Source organism: Betta splendens, chromosome 17 (genome assembly GCF_900634795.4).
Source record: "Betta splendens chromosome 17, fBetSpl5.4, whole genome shotgun sequence".
Lineage (NCBI taxonomy): Eukaryota > Metazoa > Chordata > Actinopteri > Anabantiformes > Osphronemidae > Betta > Betta splendens.
This window is the reverse complement of record NC_040897.2, coordinates 12,556,289-12,571,460: the sequence shown is the minus strand read 5'-3', so window position 1 is coordinate 12,571,460 and position 15,172 is coordinate 12,556,289. Positions and strand designations below refer to the sequence as shown.

General features: G+C 50.0%; 1 protein-coding gene across 1 annotated transcript in view; it reads right to left on the bottom strand.

Annotated features, from left to right (window-relative positions):
- Window positions 1-5,105: 5,105 nt before the first annotated feature.
- Window positions 5,106-15,172, bottom strand: part of st6galnac3 (ST6 (alpha-N-acetyl-neuraminyl-2,3-beta-galactosyl-1,3)-N-acetylgalactosaminide alpha-2,6-sialyltransferase 3) — a 42,988-nt gene continuing 32,921 nt past the window's right edge. The window contains exons 4-5 of the mRNA XM_029131146.3: window positions 12,379-12,486; window positions 5,106-10,893 (exon numbers count right to left, since the gene is read on the bottom strand). Coding sequence (XP_028986979.1) covers window positions 10,704-10,893; window positions 12,379-12,486 — 298 coding nt within the window. The 3' untranslated portion in view covers window positions 5,106-10,703. The remainder of the gene's footprint in view (window positions 10,894-12,378; window positions 12,487-15,172) is intronic.

The following is a 15,172-nucleotide window of genomic DNA, read 5'->3' as shown; positions in this document are numbered from 1 at the left end:
TTTAAAACCGAAATCCTCACACGGTGCAACAAGGACATTTTGGCATTCATTAATTTTATAACTCTTTAAAGAGACTTTTTGCTTTTGTGAGAAAATGTTTTAGAATTCATTTTAACATCACCTTCATAAAATTGTCCCCGGGAAAAGATCCACAGGACTGTTGACTGTAGCCCTGTCAGGACTAGTTCCAGGTCTAGTAAACAGATTTCACATCTGAGCCCCAACCGGCACCTCAGGTGTCATCACTGTAGATATAAACCTGCTGCGATCTGCACATTTCTTTAAGGTGATAAAACGCACAGACCTTTAAGTCGGTTGAGAACAGTCAGACATCTTTCATCTCTGCAGGGATGTTGGGGCGGCCCCTTTGTGCAATAAACACATTGTTAACACGATAATAACAGCTGACAGGTCATTAGGGGGAAAATGAATGGATTATATTACCAGGTGGAATGAAAAAACGAGCCCATTCATGTCGGACTGCAGCTAAATTAGAAAACAGATAGGATTTCCAGGCCCAGATTCAATTAAATGACGTCAATCATCAGGGTCATTCTCACTGAAATAACTGGAAGCTCCAACAATATTCAATCCTGCCCCTTTACCCAGTGAATTACAGCTATTACACCACAATCTGTTCACTTGGTTTGTATTCACAGTTAGCGTAGCGAGGCCAGGACAGTGTCCACTAGGGATTTATTTGCTCTCCATATTTGTTGACTGTGGATGCATCAAGAATAGGCTGATGTGTGTCCTTTGCTTGGAGCTGGCCTTCAATTAAATTGTTCCCTCAGGCATGATGGAAGAGGGAATGCAGTTTCAGGGGTGACTGGGCCACGCGTACAGAGGGAGACCCGACACTTTGTGAAGGCCCGGCTTTGTTGTGTGCCTCTGCTGGAGGCAAGACACGCATTCCGAGTCTGACTTCTCAGAATGGGAAACTAGCTGCGTGGTGGTGCATCTGTGTCCCCAACCAACCTGAGAGCACATAAATATTATATTAGCTGATGTCAAAATTTGGTTTGCAGCAGGTAAGCTAGCAAATATTAGATCCTCAAGGAAGCAAAGTGTGTGTGCACTATGTCCTGGGGGTTCCACCAGGTCACGACTCCGGCCCACTTCTCTTCTTTCTCAATTTGCACATATGTTACTAATGTCTACTAGTCTAATTGCTAATTGTAGTGCACAACCACCTGCATCCACATCCAGCTGCAATACAGAACTATATTATTTCCCTGCTCTGTTACATCAAATCTAGGAGAAATGCAGCCCTTCCCAAAATGTTGCTGTGCTTGCAGCCATTAACTTGTCCATTCTCCGTTCCAGCTAATGGGAAATCACATTTGGTGTATCTAAGTGCCTCTCGCAGAGTGCCACTCTAATGTCCCATTCTCAGCCCCCTCCATTTGAATCTTTATTGAAAGTCATGCTGAAATCCAAAGAAAATTCCCCCTTGATGGTTGGTGGTTAGGAGGCAGATTACACTGTGTTGCCAAGGTAATTTCAGCTCCATGTGACCCTGTCTCCACCTTAATACCCCTGTGAACAGAACAAGCTGGTGTCCCGGTGGTCCGAGCCAAGAGATTGGACCTAAAATGTCCATAAATGAAGCTGTACTACCTCCTCTGTAATTCACCTCCACGATTATAAGAGACAGGGACACAGGCCAGGAGCCCGTCTCCCTGTTTGGCTGACAAATGCTTTGGCTGAATGAATAATGGCTAATTACCCCCCTCAATATGATTGTTTATCTGACTTTATGATCTGAGTGTGTGCCAGCTCGTCGGCCCGCCTGCCCCCGCCTCATCGGTGAGTCTGTCTGAAGCAGCTCCTGACACCAGATGCTCCGGCTGCACGCTCGCTGCTCCGGCGCTGGCTCTGCGCCACCGCTGCTGCCTCGCCGGGCCAATGTAAATGCACTGTCTCATCATCTGGGCCCGGGGGGAGGCACAGGCGTGCGCCCCGACATGCTCGCTCCCGCGGGGGGGAGGGGGCAGATGCTCGGGACGCTCCCTGGGAGCCGGGGGAGCTCTGAGAGGTCAGGAGTGAACGGCTGCGAAACAAGGAGGCTGGATCATTAGTAAAAGGGAGTCAAGGCGCCGATACCTTAAAATCACACTCTATATCAGAACTAAAGGTAGAATTTTAATGCTCAACAATGCTGAGTATGTTCTCCATATTTTCTCAGAACCTTGCATGTTTGGTTTTATTTGTCTTTTTATAATTTTATTATAATTTTATAACACTATAACACAGATTATAAAAAAAATACATTACAACACGGAAACGTTTTACAGTGAATCATTTACAGTGGGCCCCTAAGACTAGGGCTGCATACAATAAGACAAACCAGCGAACATACATTAGCCGAAGGTTGAAAAGGTGCAGACAACATTTTACATTATTTCTATTGTTCTTCCTTATTTATAGAAACTGAAAAACAGAAAAACAAAACTTCTACGTTATTGAGAATAAATCAGTCACTTCAGTTTTACCAATTTTTTAAATGTTAAATTTCAAATTTCAGATTCACGAGGTGGAAGTTATCAGCTAAAACATTGTCCATTCCATTCCAAACCTATTGTTAACCTTCTTATCGTCATGACGACGGATAACAATTTCAAATAAGCAATTTCAATCCAAAGTATAAAAAAAAAAAAAACAAAGTATAAAAACATTCAGCTTGTCCACATCACTGCTTTAATATGCGCCGATGCTTTTTGACGGACACAACTGAGGATGTTTGGAAATCGTTCGTGGAGCCACACTTTGAATACGTTCAGTAAAACCTGACACAACGATGGAAACGTTGTCATCTCTCCAGAACTCCTGCATCAAAGCCCCGACGTACGCACGGAGCCGTCAGACCCCCCGCTGTGCGGGCGGCTCCCTGAGCGGTGCGTGATGGGCCTGGACAGATCTCATTTTCAGGAGGCGTCTGAATGCTGCTCGGTCTGTGTGGTGTGAGAATCCCCATAGAGATCAGTGCTGCCGCGGAGGATTGGAGGGACAAGCAGCTAACGTGCATGCTGCTGCACGTTTGGTCAGAGGTAGAACATTCTGCTGCAGGGCCAAAAAGGCTGCTGTAGGAAGGAAACACAATCCAACAAGATAACGTACTGTATAAGATTATATTTTATAGAGTCATACAGCACAATTAGTCCCATGGGAGGGTTCAAATGAACAGAGCCTGATGTGTCACGTCTGAACAGACAACATTAACACAGAATATGAGACACTAGAGCCATTTTCCAATGGTAGCATGTTTCCAGGGGGCTTCCTCCAGCTGTCAGTCAGTCAGTCAGTCATCCAGTCCTGGCTCGGCTGCAGCCGCCCCCCATCTCACCTCCTGTCAGTGCCTGCAAGGCGTTCGCATCACTCTGATAATTGTGGGAACTTCTTTTTCCATTTCGATTCTTTGTTTAAAGGATTGACAGGATTTTATACCATTTAGCGCCAATAAGAAATTGTGTGAAAAACAAGCATGTGGTCTAAACCTGGGGCGACTGTGGGAGCACTGGTGACGGCTGGACTGAACCAATGCAGAGCAGAATCTCACCATGGAGCAGCTTTAATTCCAGTAAGGTTTCCAGGCACTCGACGCCTCCCTTGATCCTGATGCACCTTGAAAGCAGATGACACCTCCCAGCAGTGCGCTTGACAGAGCAGTCAATCACTTCTGTCTGCTGTCACACACACCGGGGCGTCATCGGCATAAAAGTGACAATGCACTGGAAACGAATACAAAGAAACCTGTGGCTAATGGAGCTGGAGGAGTATAAATAGGCGTCGGAGGGCAGTGATTCACTGAGAGGAGCGACGGGGGATGAGGCCGACTGGAGCAATTCAATCAGCCTCAGGCACAGGAAACGAAGGATCTTATAAACCTAGATTACACCGAGGCTGACGAGGAGCTGGGAGGAGAAAGTATAAACAGACACTTGAACTTAAAAAAATTAAAATTATCCCCCAACAGATGGAGGCAGATGGCCGCCCACTCTGACCTCTGCTGGAGCTTCATTATTACCTGTTCATATTTAAATAAACTTCAGTGAATTGAAGATACTCCATGATACCTGTCACGTATTTGTCTGAAATGTATTTTGTCAGATCCAAGGCTCCAATTAGTCTCGGTTGAATATTTTGTGTTGCCTCAGATAATCTGAAAATTGTTGACATTTAGCGCCAGCCGCGTTTGCTTTATCCTGCGAACGCTCCCGATTCCTGACGGGTTTGATGCGTTGGAAGAGAGCGGAGATGGGGGGGGGGGGCAGCGACTACTTGAGGAGGTGGGTGTAATCAATATAAACATGAGGCAATTAGTGTAGCACTCATATTTCTTCAGGGAGGTGGGTGTAAAAACGTGGCCATCAAAGTGATGTCGGCTCCACGCGAGTCATTAATGAGACGCCGGAGCGACTGCAGGGATACATTGTTAAAGAGCCTTTAGGAAACCTGCATGGAATTAATTAAAACACAATACAGCGCTCCATCTTCCATGCACTGTACTGTGTTAGAGATAATTTAAAAAGTTTGCAGACAGGGAATTAAACACCGATCTGGCTGCCGCCTCCCACGTACGCGCTGATTTATTCCCGCTGCACGGTTTCCAGACTGGTCGGCCGCTCTGAAACCAGTGGAAAACACCACTTAACAGGAGGCGGCGGCAAACGAGAGCTGCACCGAGTCCAAAAAGCAGGATACACGAATGAGTAGAAAGCAGCAAACGCCAGAAGAGCCTGTTGCCGCTTTGTGCTTCGGCTTCTATTTGCTGCGCCTCACACACACCTGGCTCACTGGCAGCATCTGTCAAACAGCCCAGCGGCCATCGGTGCAACCGATCAGAACGAACATGGGAGGCGCCGGCGCACGAGCGCAGACGGACGGGACGGACTGCACCACGCGGGAGAAGTGGGTTCAACGAGCGCTTAAGCAACCTCCAAGGAAGAAGACGCCTATTCACGTTCATCAGTGATTTCAGCCGTAGGCGGAAAATGTTGGGGTTTAACATCCAAAGACGAATTTGGGAGGTTTTCTTTCCTTTGCAATCAAGTTTAAGGTTTTTGCTCTGCGGGTTTTTCTATGTGAGTTTTTTTTGAGTTCTGTGAGGTCTTACACCAAAAAGCCTGGGATGACTTTTGTTGTGAATTGGTGCTACACACAGTAAATCAACCGACTTCGCTCCCAGCACGCAGCAGAACAGGAAACACATCTGCTACTGCTGCTGCTGTGGGATTAAGGTGCATACGATTCCTTAATCCACCAGTTCGCCGTGGCCCAAATCCATAATGCAACGTATTAGAGAAATGCATTCATTCATTTTAATCATCACAGTTCCATTGTCTGGGAGGAAATTAAATGATGTATGGGCTGCTAATGAAAGTTTATTTTACATGTCTGGTTATTCTGCATATACATTAATAACACATTGTAGTATCTGTAGCATGAAGAAGCCTTTCAATTTGATTGTGCTCCAGTTTGACATTAGCATCTGTGGGCTGCGATGTGCTACACAGCGTAGCTTCGAGAGCGCTGCAGAGGTCAAACACTCTGCAGGAGCTAATGCGCAAACACCAAACTGAAGAGACCGCAGTCGTCTCAGTGACCTTGCTTAGTGGAGTTGTGTACAGAACACAAAACACCAACATGTGCTAGATGCAAGTAAAAAAAAAAAAAAAAAAACCCTAGTAAATGTGGGTTCAGGCGGGGATTTAATTGAGGTCCAGCGGAGCCGAGGTAACTGCAGCGAGAGCGGAAGATTGTTTGTGTGGCTTCAAGGTAAAGCGGCCGCCACGCGTTGGTCTCCGCTTGCCCAACGGCTCATTAGTTCCTCTGTTGTTGTAAGCTGGCGCAAATTACATCATGTCCATTACTGCCGTTGCTCGAGCCGCGCGACTCCACCCAGCACTTCTGAGAATGAATGTGCTTTGGATCTGCGCTCGCAGCTATTTAGTTATTAGTTCATACATCAGCTGTGTCATTGGAGCGTCAGACTCTGGTAAAGGAGACTGAGGCCTCGCTGATTTGATGCGGTCATCTCGGTACATGGACGCGCGACACTTTACTTTATTATCTTATAAGCCATAATTGGCACCATGGAGATCGGCTCTTGTTTAGACCTATGCGACTGCTGCTGTAAGTGGATCGGCCCCGTCAGGCTGCAGACGGCGTTGATGTCGGTCGAACAGCAGCTCAAACTGCCAATTATTTAAGATGGCGCCAAAGGGGGCATAACTGCATCACTGTGCGTGCGCTACACAACCTCCTGATGAACACCACCCAAGGCGGGACTCGGCGCCACCTGGGACCTGCATGACACGCGGAGAGACGGGTATTGTTTCCAATGAGTTGTGTCCGGCCTCGGTGTCAGCTGGTGCTGAAGCTAAAAATGGCTGCTCAATAGGAACCCGCAGGTTTTTTAGGGCTTCGTTCAAACTTCGCTGCCTGGATTCTTATGTAAATCTGTCTCTTAGCCGTTCCCCATTTGCAACAAACTCAGGCATTATTATTTCCAACTCATGTTCTTTCATGCATCGGTTATGTAAAACCCGGACTCCCAGGAAGCGTCGGAACTCAGCACATCTATGCTCATCCAGTGATGTTTTAAAAAAAAACATCTCACGAGACGGCGGATTTGAGACGACAGCACTTCTCGGGCTCCGTTCATACACCAAGACATGAACACACCAGTGTCTCATGCAGCTCGGTTCTGTTTTGAAAAGGAATTTAATCATACAGTATGAGGGGGGGGGGGTTGTTAATCCCCACAGAGAATAAAGGACAGAAGACCACGAAGTACACATGGATGAAAACAGAGGAATATTCACAATATTTCTCATCTGAGCTAATATGTTGACAGCACATGACACAGAAATACATTTAATCACATTTTCAGACTGTACATTTTAAGAACCTGCACCAACTCATGCAGCATGTGGATAATACTTGACCACCAGCAAAAACGGCGCGTGTTAGCTGTGTTAGCAAAAACAACTAGCTCCCTGCTATGTTACATTCTATGGAACTCAAACACGTCCAAAGTTGCACATTTCACAAGGACACTTCACCTGAAAAATGCAGCGGGAAAGCGCTTCACGACACAAACGAATGGTAAGACGAGCACACGGGAAGCGAGAGAAAATGAATGGAAGCATTTAATGTAAAAAGCACTTGAGGAAACTGCAACAGGTGCGACCGTCAGGAGCGAATGAATCAAACGCGGCGCGTGCAGTGAAGAGGTCTCGACGTCTACTCAGACAATCTGAACCCTCAACTCCAAAAGACAGTAATTACCTCAATTGATCACAGCAGCTGAAAGAGCCAAAATAATAAAAGCCTTTAAACGGTGAGGATAACGACATTCACGCCTTTGTTCTGCACAACTCGGGGACTGACACTTTAATCAGCACTGTGTATGTTTTTTTAAGCGGGGCTCAGAACAATCAGAGCTCATAATGTGTTGAAGGGCAGAGATCAGCCACAGCATTAAAAGCACCTGCCTCTGGAACCAGCTCTGATGAGGCCATCGGCACAAATATGAGCAGAGGAGGCTTTAAACCAACTGGATGCTAAGTGGCTTAGCATAAAGGCTAACGAGGAGTGTGTGCTTCAGCTTCTTACTGCGTTTGGTTAATCGGGACAAAACGAGGAGGAAGAAATTACAGTTCACATTTATGAGACCGTGTCGTGGTGCAGGATCGTTCCTGGAGCCTCAGCTGGTTCCCTGGCAACGACTTCAAGCCCAGAGGGCGTGGATGAAATTCTCACATCTGGGATTCTGTTCTAATTGAACAAGCAAACCGGGTTAATTAGCTCTGGAGCGGTCTCGTAGGTGGTCCGGTTGAGTTTGACCAGAGCTGGACCAGCAAAGCTCCACTTCAACCATCCACGCTGTAACCGAATGTGAACGGCACCAGTCGAATGAAGCCAAATATCAAATGATCTTAGTTTAATTAAAATGAAATAAATGTTTATAGGTTTAAAAAATAGCCCTGGAAATTACCAGCAAGCCATTTTTACCTCCCACTCTGCTCACCCTGTTACTTATTCACAGTGAATGTGACTTCAATCCCATTCCTGCGAGCCACAGATGATTCATGGGAGCCTATAAGAGGTCGTATATTCTCCATAATATACTGTATAATGAATCGCTGGGTATTCTTCCAGTGTGTTCTGGCTGAGAACAATGGAGTGTTTGTTGATCAGAAAATAACAGAGCGCAGCCTGAAGCAGCAGAAAATGTTGGCAACACACAAGCTGCAGCAGAGAACAAACCCACTGCATCGACAACAAACACAACCAACCATTATTTAAACAATCAAAATGGAGGATGGAAGGTAAACAAAGGGGGCGAACAACTCAAAACGCCCTTAAACGCAGCACACAAGCGTCTGAAAATCACATCAGGGCTTTCCAGCAAAAGTTAATTTCTCGTCTTGGCGTGAGGTGCGTTACAATTTGCGTGCGGAGCAGAGGTAAAGCTGATTAGTGGAGAGCTGCCAGATGACTGCACAATCACATGCTGAGTGGTAGCGTATAAAAAATGCCTGCTAATCATGTGACGTGCACGGCGTGAAGCGTGAATCCGGCTGATTGCAGCCTCCACCCGAGGCCCCGACTCGTTTCCACGCGCTGCCGCGTGCACTGATCCACGACGTGCTCAGCGCGCTGCGACCGGGCCCCCGCCGGCGCCGGAGCCGTGACCCCGGACCCGTGACCCCGGACCCGTGACCCCGCCCGTGTAACTGCCGCGGCCCGTCTGCCCGGCGACGCCGGCAGGAATAAATAAGCGGGCGCTTTATATTCGTGCGCGGGGCAGCGTGTTCCTGAGGCGAACCGTGGGATGAGCTCCGTGAGCTCAGCTGCAGCAGCAGAGCTTCTTCTGCTCGTATATAAAGCTGTCACCGCGCTGTATCTGATGCACGAGCTCGGCTCCGGCAGATGTCTTCGCTTCAACCAGTTTCGGCGAAGCTGCTACACAGACACATGTTAAATCAGCTCGGCAGCTGCTAATGTTCAAAATGAAAGTGTCCTGTATCAGGAGGAACTAACAACACTGCACATGTATAAATTACAGATGTTTAAATGATGACATCATCAGTGCAGCTGAAGTTTGAAGAATGTGGCTCAACGCAAACACACTTCCCTTAACTCGACTTTTTGTTGACATGTATCTGTTGCCTCTATTTAAATTAGGTGACATTTGCTGACATTTTCTAAAGCCGTTTCCAAGATCATAAATGAAATTTAGTTTTAAAAGCCATTCATCTGCTCAGTCACTCAGAGGAATGTGAGCGAGTAAATGGTCCACTGCAGTGGGAGTGAAGCTCAGCTGCAGTATATTACAGTCGTCAGGGACCCTGTGCATCAGGTCGGCTAAATTAGAAGTCCCTGAATCCTTCCTGTCCTCCCCTCTGGGTCTCAGCCCTGACTGGGACACTAATCACGGCCTCAGAGGGGAGTCACGGTCACGGCCACGGAGTCCCGGTCGAGCTCCACGCGGCGGCACTCCGCTGATGATTCTCCAGCGCCGCCCGGAACCGGCGCATTCGGATGAAACGGGCCGAGCCGCGACGCATCCAAAGACAAGCGGGACCGACCGCACACAAAGAGGCACAAAGCTGGATGAGAAGAAAGCTGGTGTGTGTGTGTGTGTGTGTGTGTGGGGGGGGGCACCTTCCTCCGACTCCACACAAAGAACTGCAGACGACTTCGCAGGCACCAAAACGATAACGGACCACAATTACCTTCAAACGGTTTCACTGCACACATAAATCTCCCTCAGCGGGTCGCGGGTGGATTAACTTCTTCTGTGGGATGAAGCTTCTAATTGCACGTTGCTCCGTGCGCTGCGACGGCGCGCGCTGAGGAGTGTGGCTGTTATCGCGGCAGAATAAAACACCAAACCGAGCCAGACGACGGAACCGGAGCGCGACGCTCTCACAGCTTTCACATTCACGGTATTATGACGTAAAGAGAAGAAACAAGTGACATCTTTAGGTTCTGTACAGTACGTCCCGGTTTCCCTCGGGCGTCAGTGAAATCTCGCGTTCGCTTCTGCCAACGACCTTGTTTGTCGGAGCGTCCTTAAATGGGATAAATTGAATGTGACAGAGCATCTGCCTCCGATACTCCCTCAGTCAGAGATGGAGGCCTGAATGATACTTGTTATGGATTAATTACAGGCTGTCGGCGCTAACGGAGCGGGCGAGCTCGTCAGATGTCCATGGCAACGGGACTCGTCTCCGCCGCAGCTGAGGCCCCCCCGGCTGGAAGGGAGGTTTAAATTTAGCGGCAGCGAAGCGCGGACGCCGGAGCCGCCGAGGTCACCGCGCGCCGGCGAGCGCTCATGTCTTGTTTTCTCCTCTTCCGTTTTAAAGTTAGTCCTCGATCAATCCCCCGCGCAGCGGTCGATGAGCTCCGGAGATTCGGGAGATTCAAGAGGGGAAATTCAAGAAAGCGGAGCGATTGTGCGTCTTTCGCTCTCTGGGTTTGTTCCACTCTTAATGGAATGCTGTGAAGTAAACAGGCTGAGGCCGGAAGCCGCAACCGGCGTTTGATGAGTCATCCTCAGCCGACTGCTGAGTCAATACATGTCGTCTGTGCTGAAGCGGGTGCGAGTGTTGGGGAAACACCCGGCCCGTGTCCGTGGGCGGGAAGGAACGCGACGATGACATCACAGGTCGCGGTGGCGGCGACCGGGGTCACGACGGCTGCCACAGCGGGTTCATGAACTTGATGGCGTGGCTCTTGGCCCACTTGGCGAACACGGACTTCTCGGTGATGAAGCGGTGGCCTCCGTAGGGAGCGCTCTCGTGCAGCAGGTACTCGGCGCACTCGTCCCGGCTGCCGGCCTCGTAGTAGTGGTACGGAACCTTCCTGTAGCTCTCGGACCTAACGAACGACAGGTCATGTGTTATGGATGCTGCATACACATATAATACATGCACATGAAGTAAGGAAACACTGTTTGGACTTCATTTACTGAAGACGCTTCATAAAAAGCCTGGTCTTTGATTTGACTGGCTCATCTTAACAAATCGTCTGCTGATTATCTCCAACTGAATTATTGAACCATTAGTCTGACGATCCTTTAGGACAATGTTTAGTAATTTAAACTGAAGCTGCACAGAGGACAGAAATCTCCACTCAGCACTTTCGCATATGAGAAGCTGCTGTTGGCCAGATTCCTCCCATAAATTCTCTTAACTAAAGAGCATTTATTTGTAAAAACATCATAAGCTCATTTCCATCTGCAGCCAAACACTGACTGATGTACAGTAAGAGATTCGAGCCGTTCCCATCTTAATCTCCTGATTCGTCTCTGCCTTCAGTTTGCATCTTCCAGCCATTTAAACTAACGACGAATCAATAGACACAGGCGTGCGGCGCAATAGGCTCCGTGTGCATTCTGCAGCCGGCTCCTAATAGGAAGTGACGGCTTTATGAGACGATGACTTGTGTAACAGTTTCATCGGGAGAACAAGGGAGGAAGAGCGGCCAATGCAGCAGCCAGCGGGTCCACGGGGGGGGGGGGGGGGGGTGGCCGACTGCCAGCGTACAGTACCCACGGAGCCACGTGGGGGTGGGACACGGCCCCAGCAGATAAACTCAACCTCAGCCCCCCCCGTTACCCCATCGCCACCGAGGTCCAGTCGGACTCACAGCATCATCGGACCCAACAGCCCTTTGGGCGGCGCTAAACAGTGGGGAACAGTGCGGCTCGCTCGCCCCCCCGCTCGCCCGTCTCCCCAACTGCCTCGCTGAACCACCAAACGCTCGTCGGCGCCTGTTTTCGTTTCAACTCCCGCCGCGCCCGGGGAGCGCCGAGCGGATGAAGGGCGGGATTTTGCGGCGCGCATGAGGTGAACGTGTTTGATTCTGTGGGATAGAGAGAGCTCAGGTTGAGCTGCGAGAGGAGAGAGAGAGCGAGAGAGAGGGAGTCCATCGAGGCCGAGGTGGCAGCGATGCCCAGAGCTGCGGCATCTTGTTTGTCATCCCTTCACAGCACGGCAGCGCTCGCTCGCCCCGGACGCAGGAGAGAGGGAGGCGGGCCGCTCCACCAATAAAAGTGTAAGAGAGGAGGAATTGGGTGCCGCGGCCCAGCCACCCGCAGCACTGCTGGGTATTCTAGGCAGGGAAACATAATGGTATTCACAGCACAGAGAAGCCAATATGGATTTCAGCATAGAAATTCAGCCATTAAATCCAACCCGGAGCACTGGAAATGTATTCCAACGGGGGCGCCGTTACGGGAAGCCGCGACTGGCTGGAGACGCTGTGATTGAGAATGTAGTTTTGGAAGTTTTGTCGATTTGTGCACATTTTTCACGAGGAGGAGGAGGAGGAAGAGGAGGGGGGTGACGGCCGGTGTCTTACTTGCAGTAGGTGTCATTTATCATGCCGTAGATATGGATCTCCTTGCACATGTCCATGGCGAGGATGAGCGTGAACCAGCCGGTGCTGAGGTAGGAGCCGGACTGGATCCTGCAGAGAGAGAGAGAGAGAGAGAGAGAGAGAGAGAGAGAGAGAGACACACACACACACACACACACACACACACACACACACACACACACACACACACACACACACACACACACACACACACACACACACACCATCATTAGTACAGTTTCCATTTTTACTCATATAAAATCCTCTTGTGTGTGTTAGAGGTTTGTAGGTGTGAGAGACTGTGCAAACGTCCAGTCGTCAATACAGAGAAACACGTTATTGGTTTGTTGAACAATTCACCTCAACCAGAAACCAGCGGTGGACGTGTCGTCCCCTGTGAATAATGCAGCAGCCTGCAGGCCAATCAGTGGCAACGTACAGTACACAACCCTTTCATCAGCAGCGGCCGTGTGCAGTATGAGTTATATATGACCCAACAACGCTAGCGCTCGGACACTTTGATCATTCTCCAACACAGAACACGGCTGAGATGAGGCGCCTCTCGGGGGTTTGTTAATATCAGACTAGAAACATCTAAAATGGGTCAGAACCAACACAGCAGCAAGCCGCCAGGCGGGGGGCCCACGTTCTCACCGAGCCCGGCTCCGTTCAGCAGCGGCCGCCCTCGTCCCAACGGGAGTGGGTGCGGTACCGGTTCTGTGAGCTTTTAGCTCCATGAAGTGGAACATTCGGAAAAACAGACAATGTTTGTTTGGAGCGATTTCTGGGATGCGTCTATGCACTGGGTTCACTAAAAGCTGCCAGTCGTGCAGGGGCCACCAGCTCGCCCATGATGCTATGCTAACGCATGCCTCATTAAATGCAGGCGGGTCAAACAGGGGGGACATTAACATAGCGGAGGTTCCGCGGTTATCGGTGCCGCCGGTAAACAGAGCAGCGGAGGCGCCTGAACGCGGCGCGATGCATTCAAAGGAGGCCGAACTCTTGAACCTCCCGGCGGCCGGGTCGCTCCGAACACGTCGGCCCGCTTCCGGCCCGCTCCCGCCCGGCGCCGATCTGTCAAACCGGCGCGGGCGATACCGCGGCTGATGAAGCTCCAGCTTCTGTAGGAGGTTTCCTTATCGTCGCCGCTCCAGCCGCACGCTCCCTTTCTGTACTCTGCTGCTGCTGATTATGGAGTGAAACATGCGCCGCTCGCCCGTGCGGCCGATTATTCAAGACATGACCTCACGGTGAGGTTGCTGTGGAGGTCGTCCCTGTGACCCCCCCTCCCCCATGTGACACGTTTAGCCCAAAGCTTGTGCTGTTTGTGTGCAGAGCCTCATGAGTGCTGTTGTATGAGATTACACTTCTCCTCCTCCTCCCTAAGGGAGAAAAGCATTATTTTGACTGAGGATTGCTTCTTTATTATCCCAGTATATACAATAGCTGTGTATTATCTTATGTGGTAGCACAACAAAGGAAACACTTAACATAGAACAAAAACAAGCAGAATTTAATTTACAACCCAAGAAAGTCTCCGACATCATTAGTCGGCGCTTAAAGCCCGAGCGCAGAATGCGGTTTGCTCGGCTTCGGAGTCCGCTTAGTCCGACAAACTCGCGCACAAACAAACGCTGGGGTTGTGTGGAGGTGAAATTACTAAAAAAAAGAAAAAAAAAAAAGCTATTTGTTGTAATAAGGGAGTGGAGGAGCACAGAAGGGAAATGGCACATTATCACTGATACACAGCTCAGCAGCTCTCAGCCGTCAGAGCTGTCAACACATCACTATTACCCTGCATTATTCATTAGCCATTTGCCACTCTAGCAGCAGACACACACACACGCACGCACGCACGCACGCACGCGCACATATTCACACGCATCTCCCAGTCGAGAGCTGCATGTCCTGGAGCAAAAGAAAAGGCTCGCTGCAATAAATAAAGAGGGCGGGATCCGCTGACCCGATAACTGACATCTCACAGCGTTTGTGCGGCGAGAGCGACTGATAGGATTCAAGGTCTTCAACCGGCAGCGTGTTCACCTATAACCATTATAATGTGACAGCGCCGCACCAGGGATGCTGTCATTGGACAATTTAAAGCGGAGATAAGACGCAGCGTGACGAACAGCCTCCGGAGCCGGAGGACAAAGAGATGCGATTTGCTTGTTTTGTCAAAGCAGAAACAGCCTTTTACTGTTATGGACGTCTGCGTCAGCGCTAACGGCCCATTCTGCCACGGCCAAAGTAAGTTGTGTCTGGTTATAAAATAACACAGTCGTACTAAGTTGGACCCCCCCCCCCCGCTGGGGGTGACGTGGAGGGTCGCACAGCTCCCAGCGGGGGGAACCGAAGGGTGTTTGAGAAATGGCGTCCGCGCGTCAGAACTGGGTCTGAGTAAGTAATCTGAGTGTGACGGAGCAGCCGCTCGTTGCGCCTCACCTGCCGAGCGCCACGCGCTCAGAAGCGGCGGAGGGCCGCTCGCGAACCCCCCGACTCCGCTCGATAATGCGCACTGCACTTGACATTCACGGCGAGGGAGATGTCCGCGCGCGGCGCAAAATCCGCGCTGACGACCGCGTTAGTCGCGTCGCGCCTCGGAGACGCACGCGCGGCTCCATAAACGCGATGCGACACCTGTCACAACCACTTAGCGGAATATAACTCAGCGACTGTGCGAACGCTATTGATCTGCGAGGAGAGAGAGAGCGCGCGCGCGCGCGCGCCGGCTGCGGGGGCGAGCGAGGGGCGTCAGAGGGAGCCGGTTCGGCGC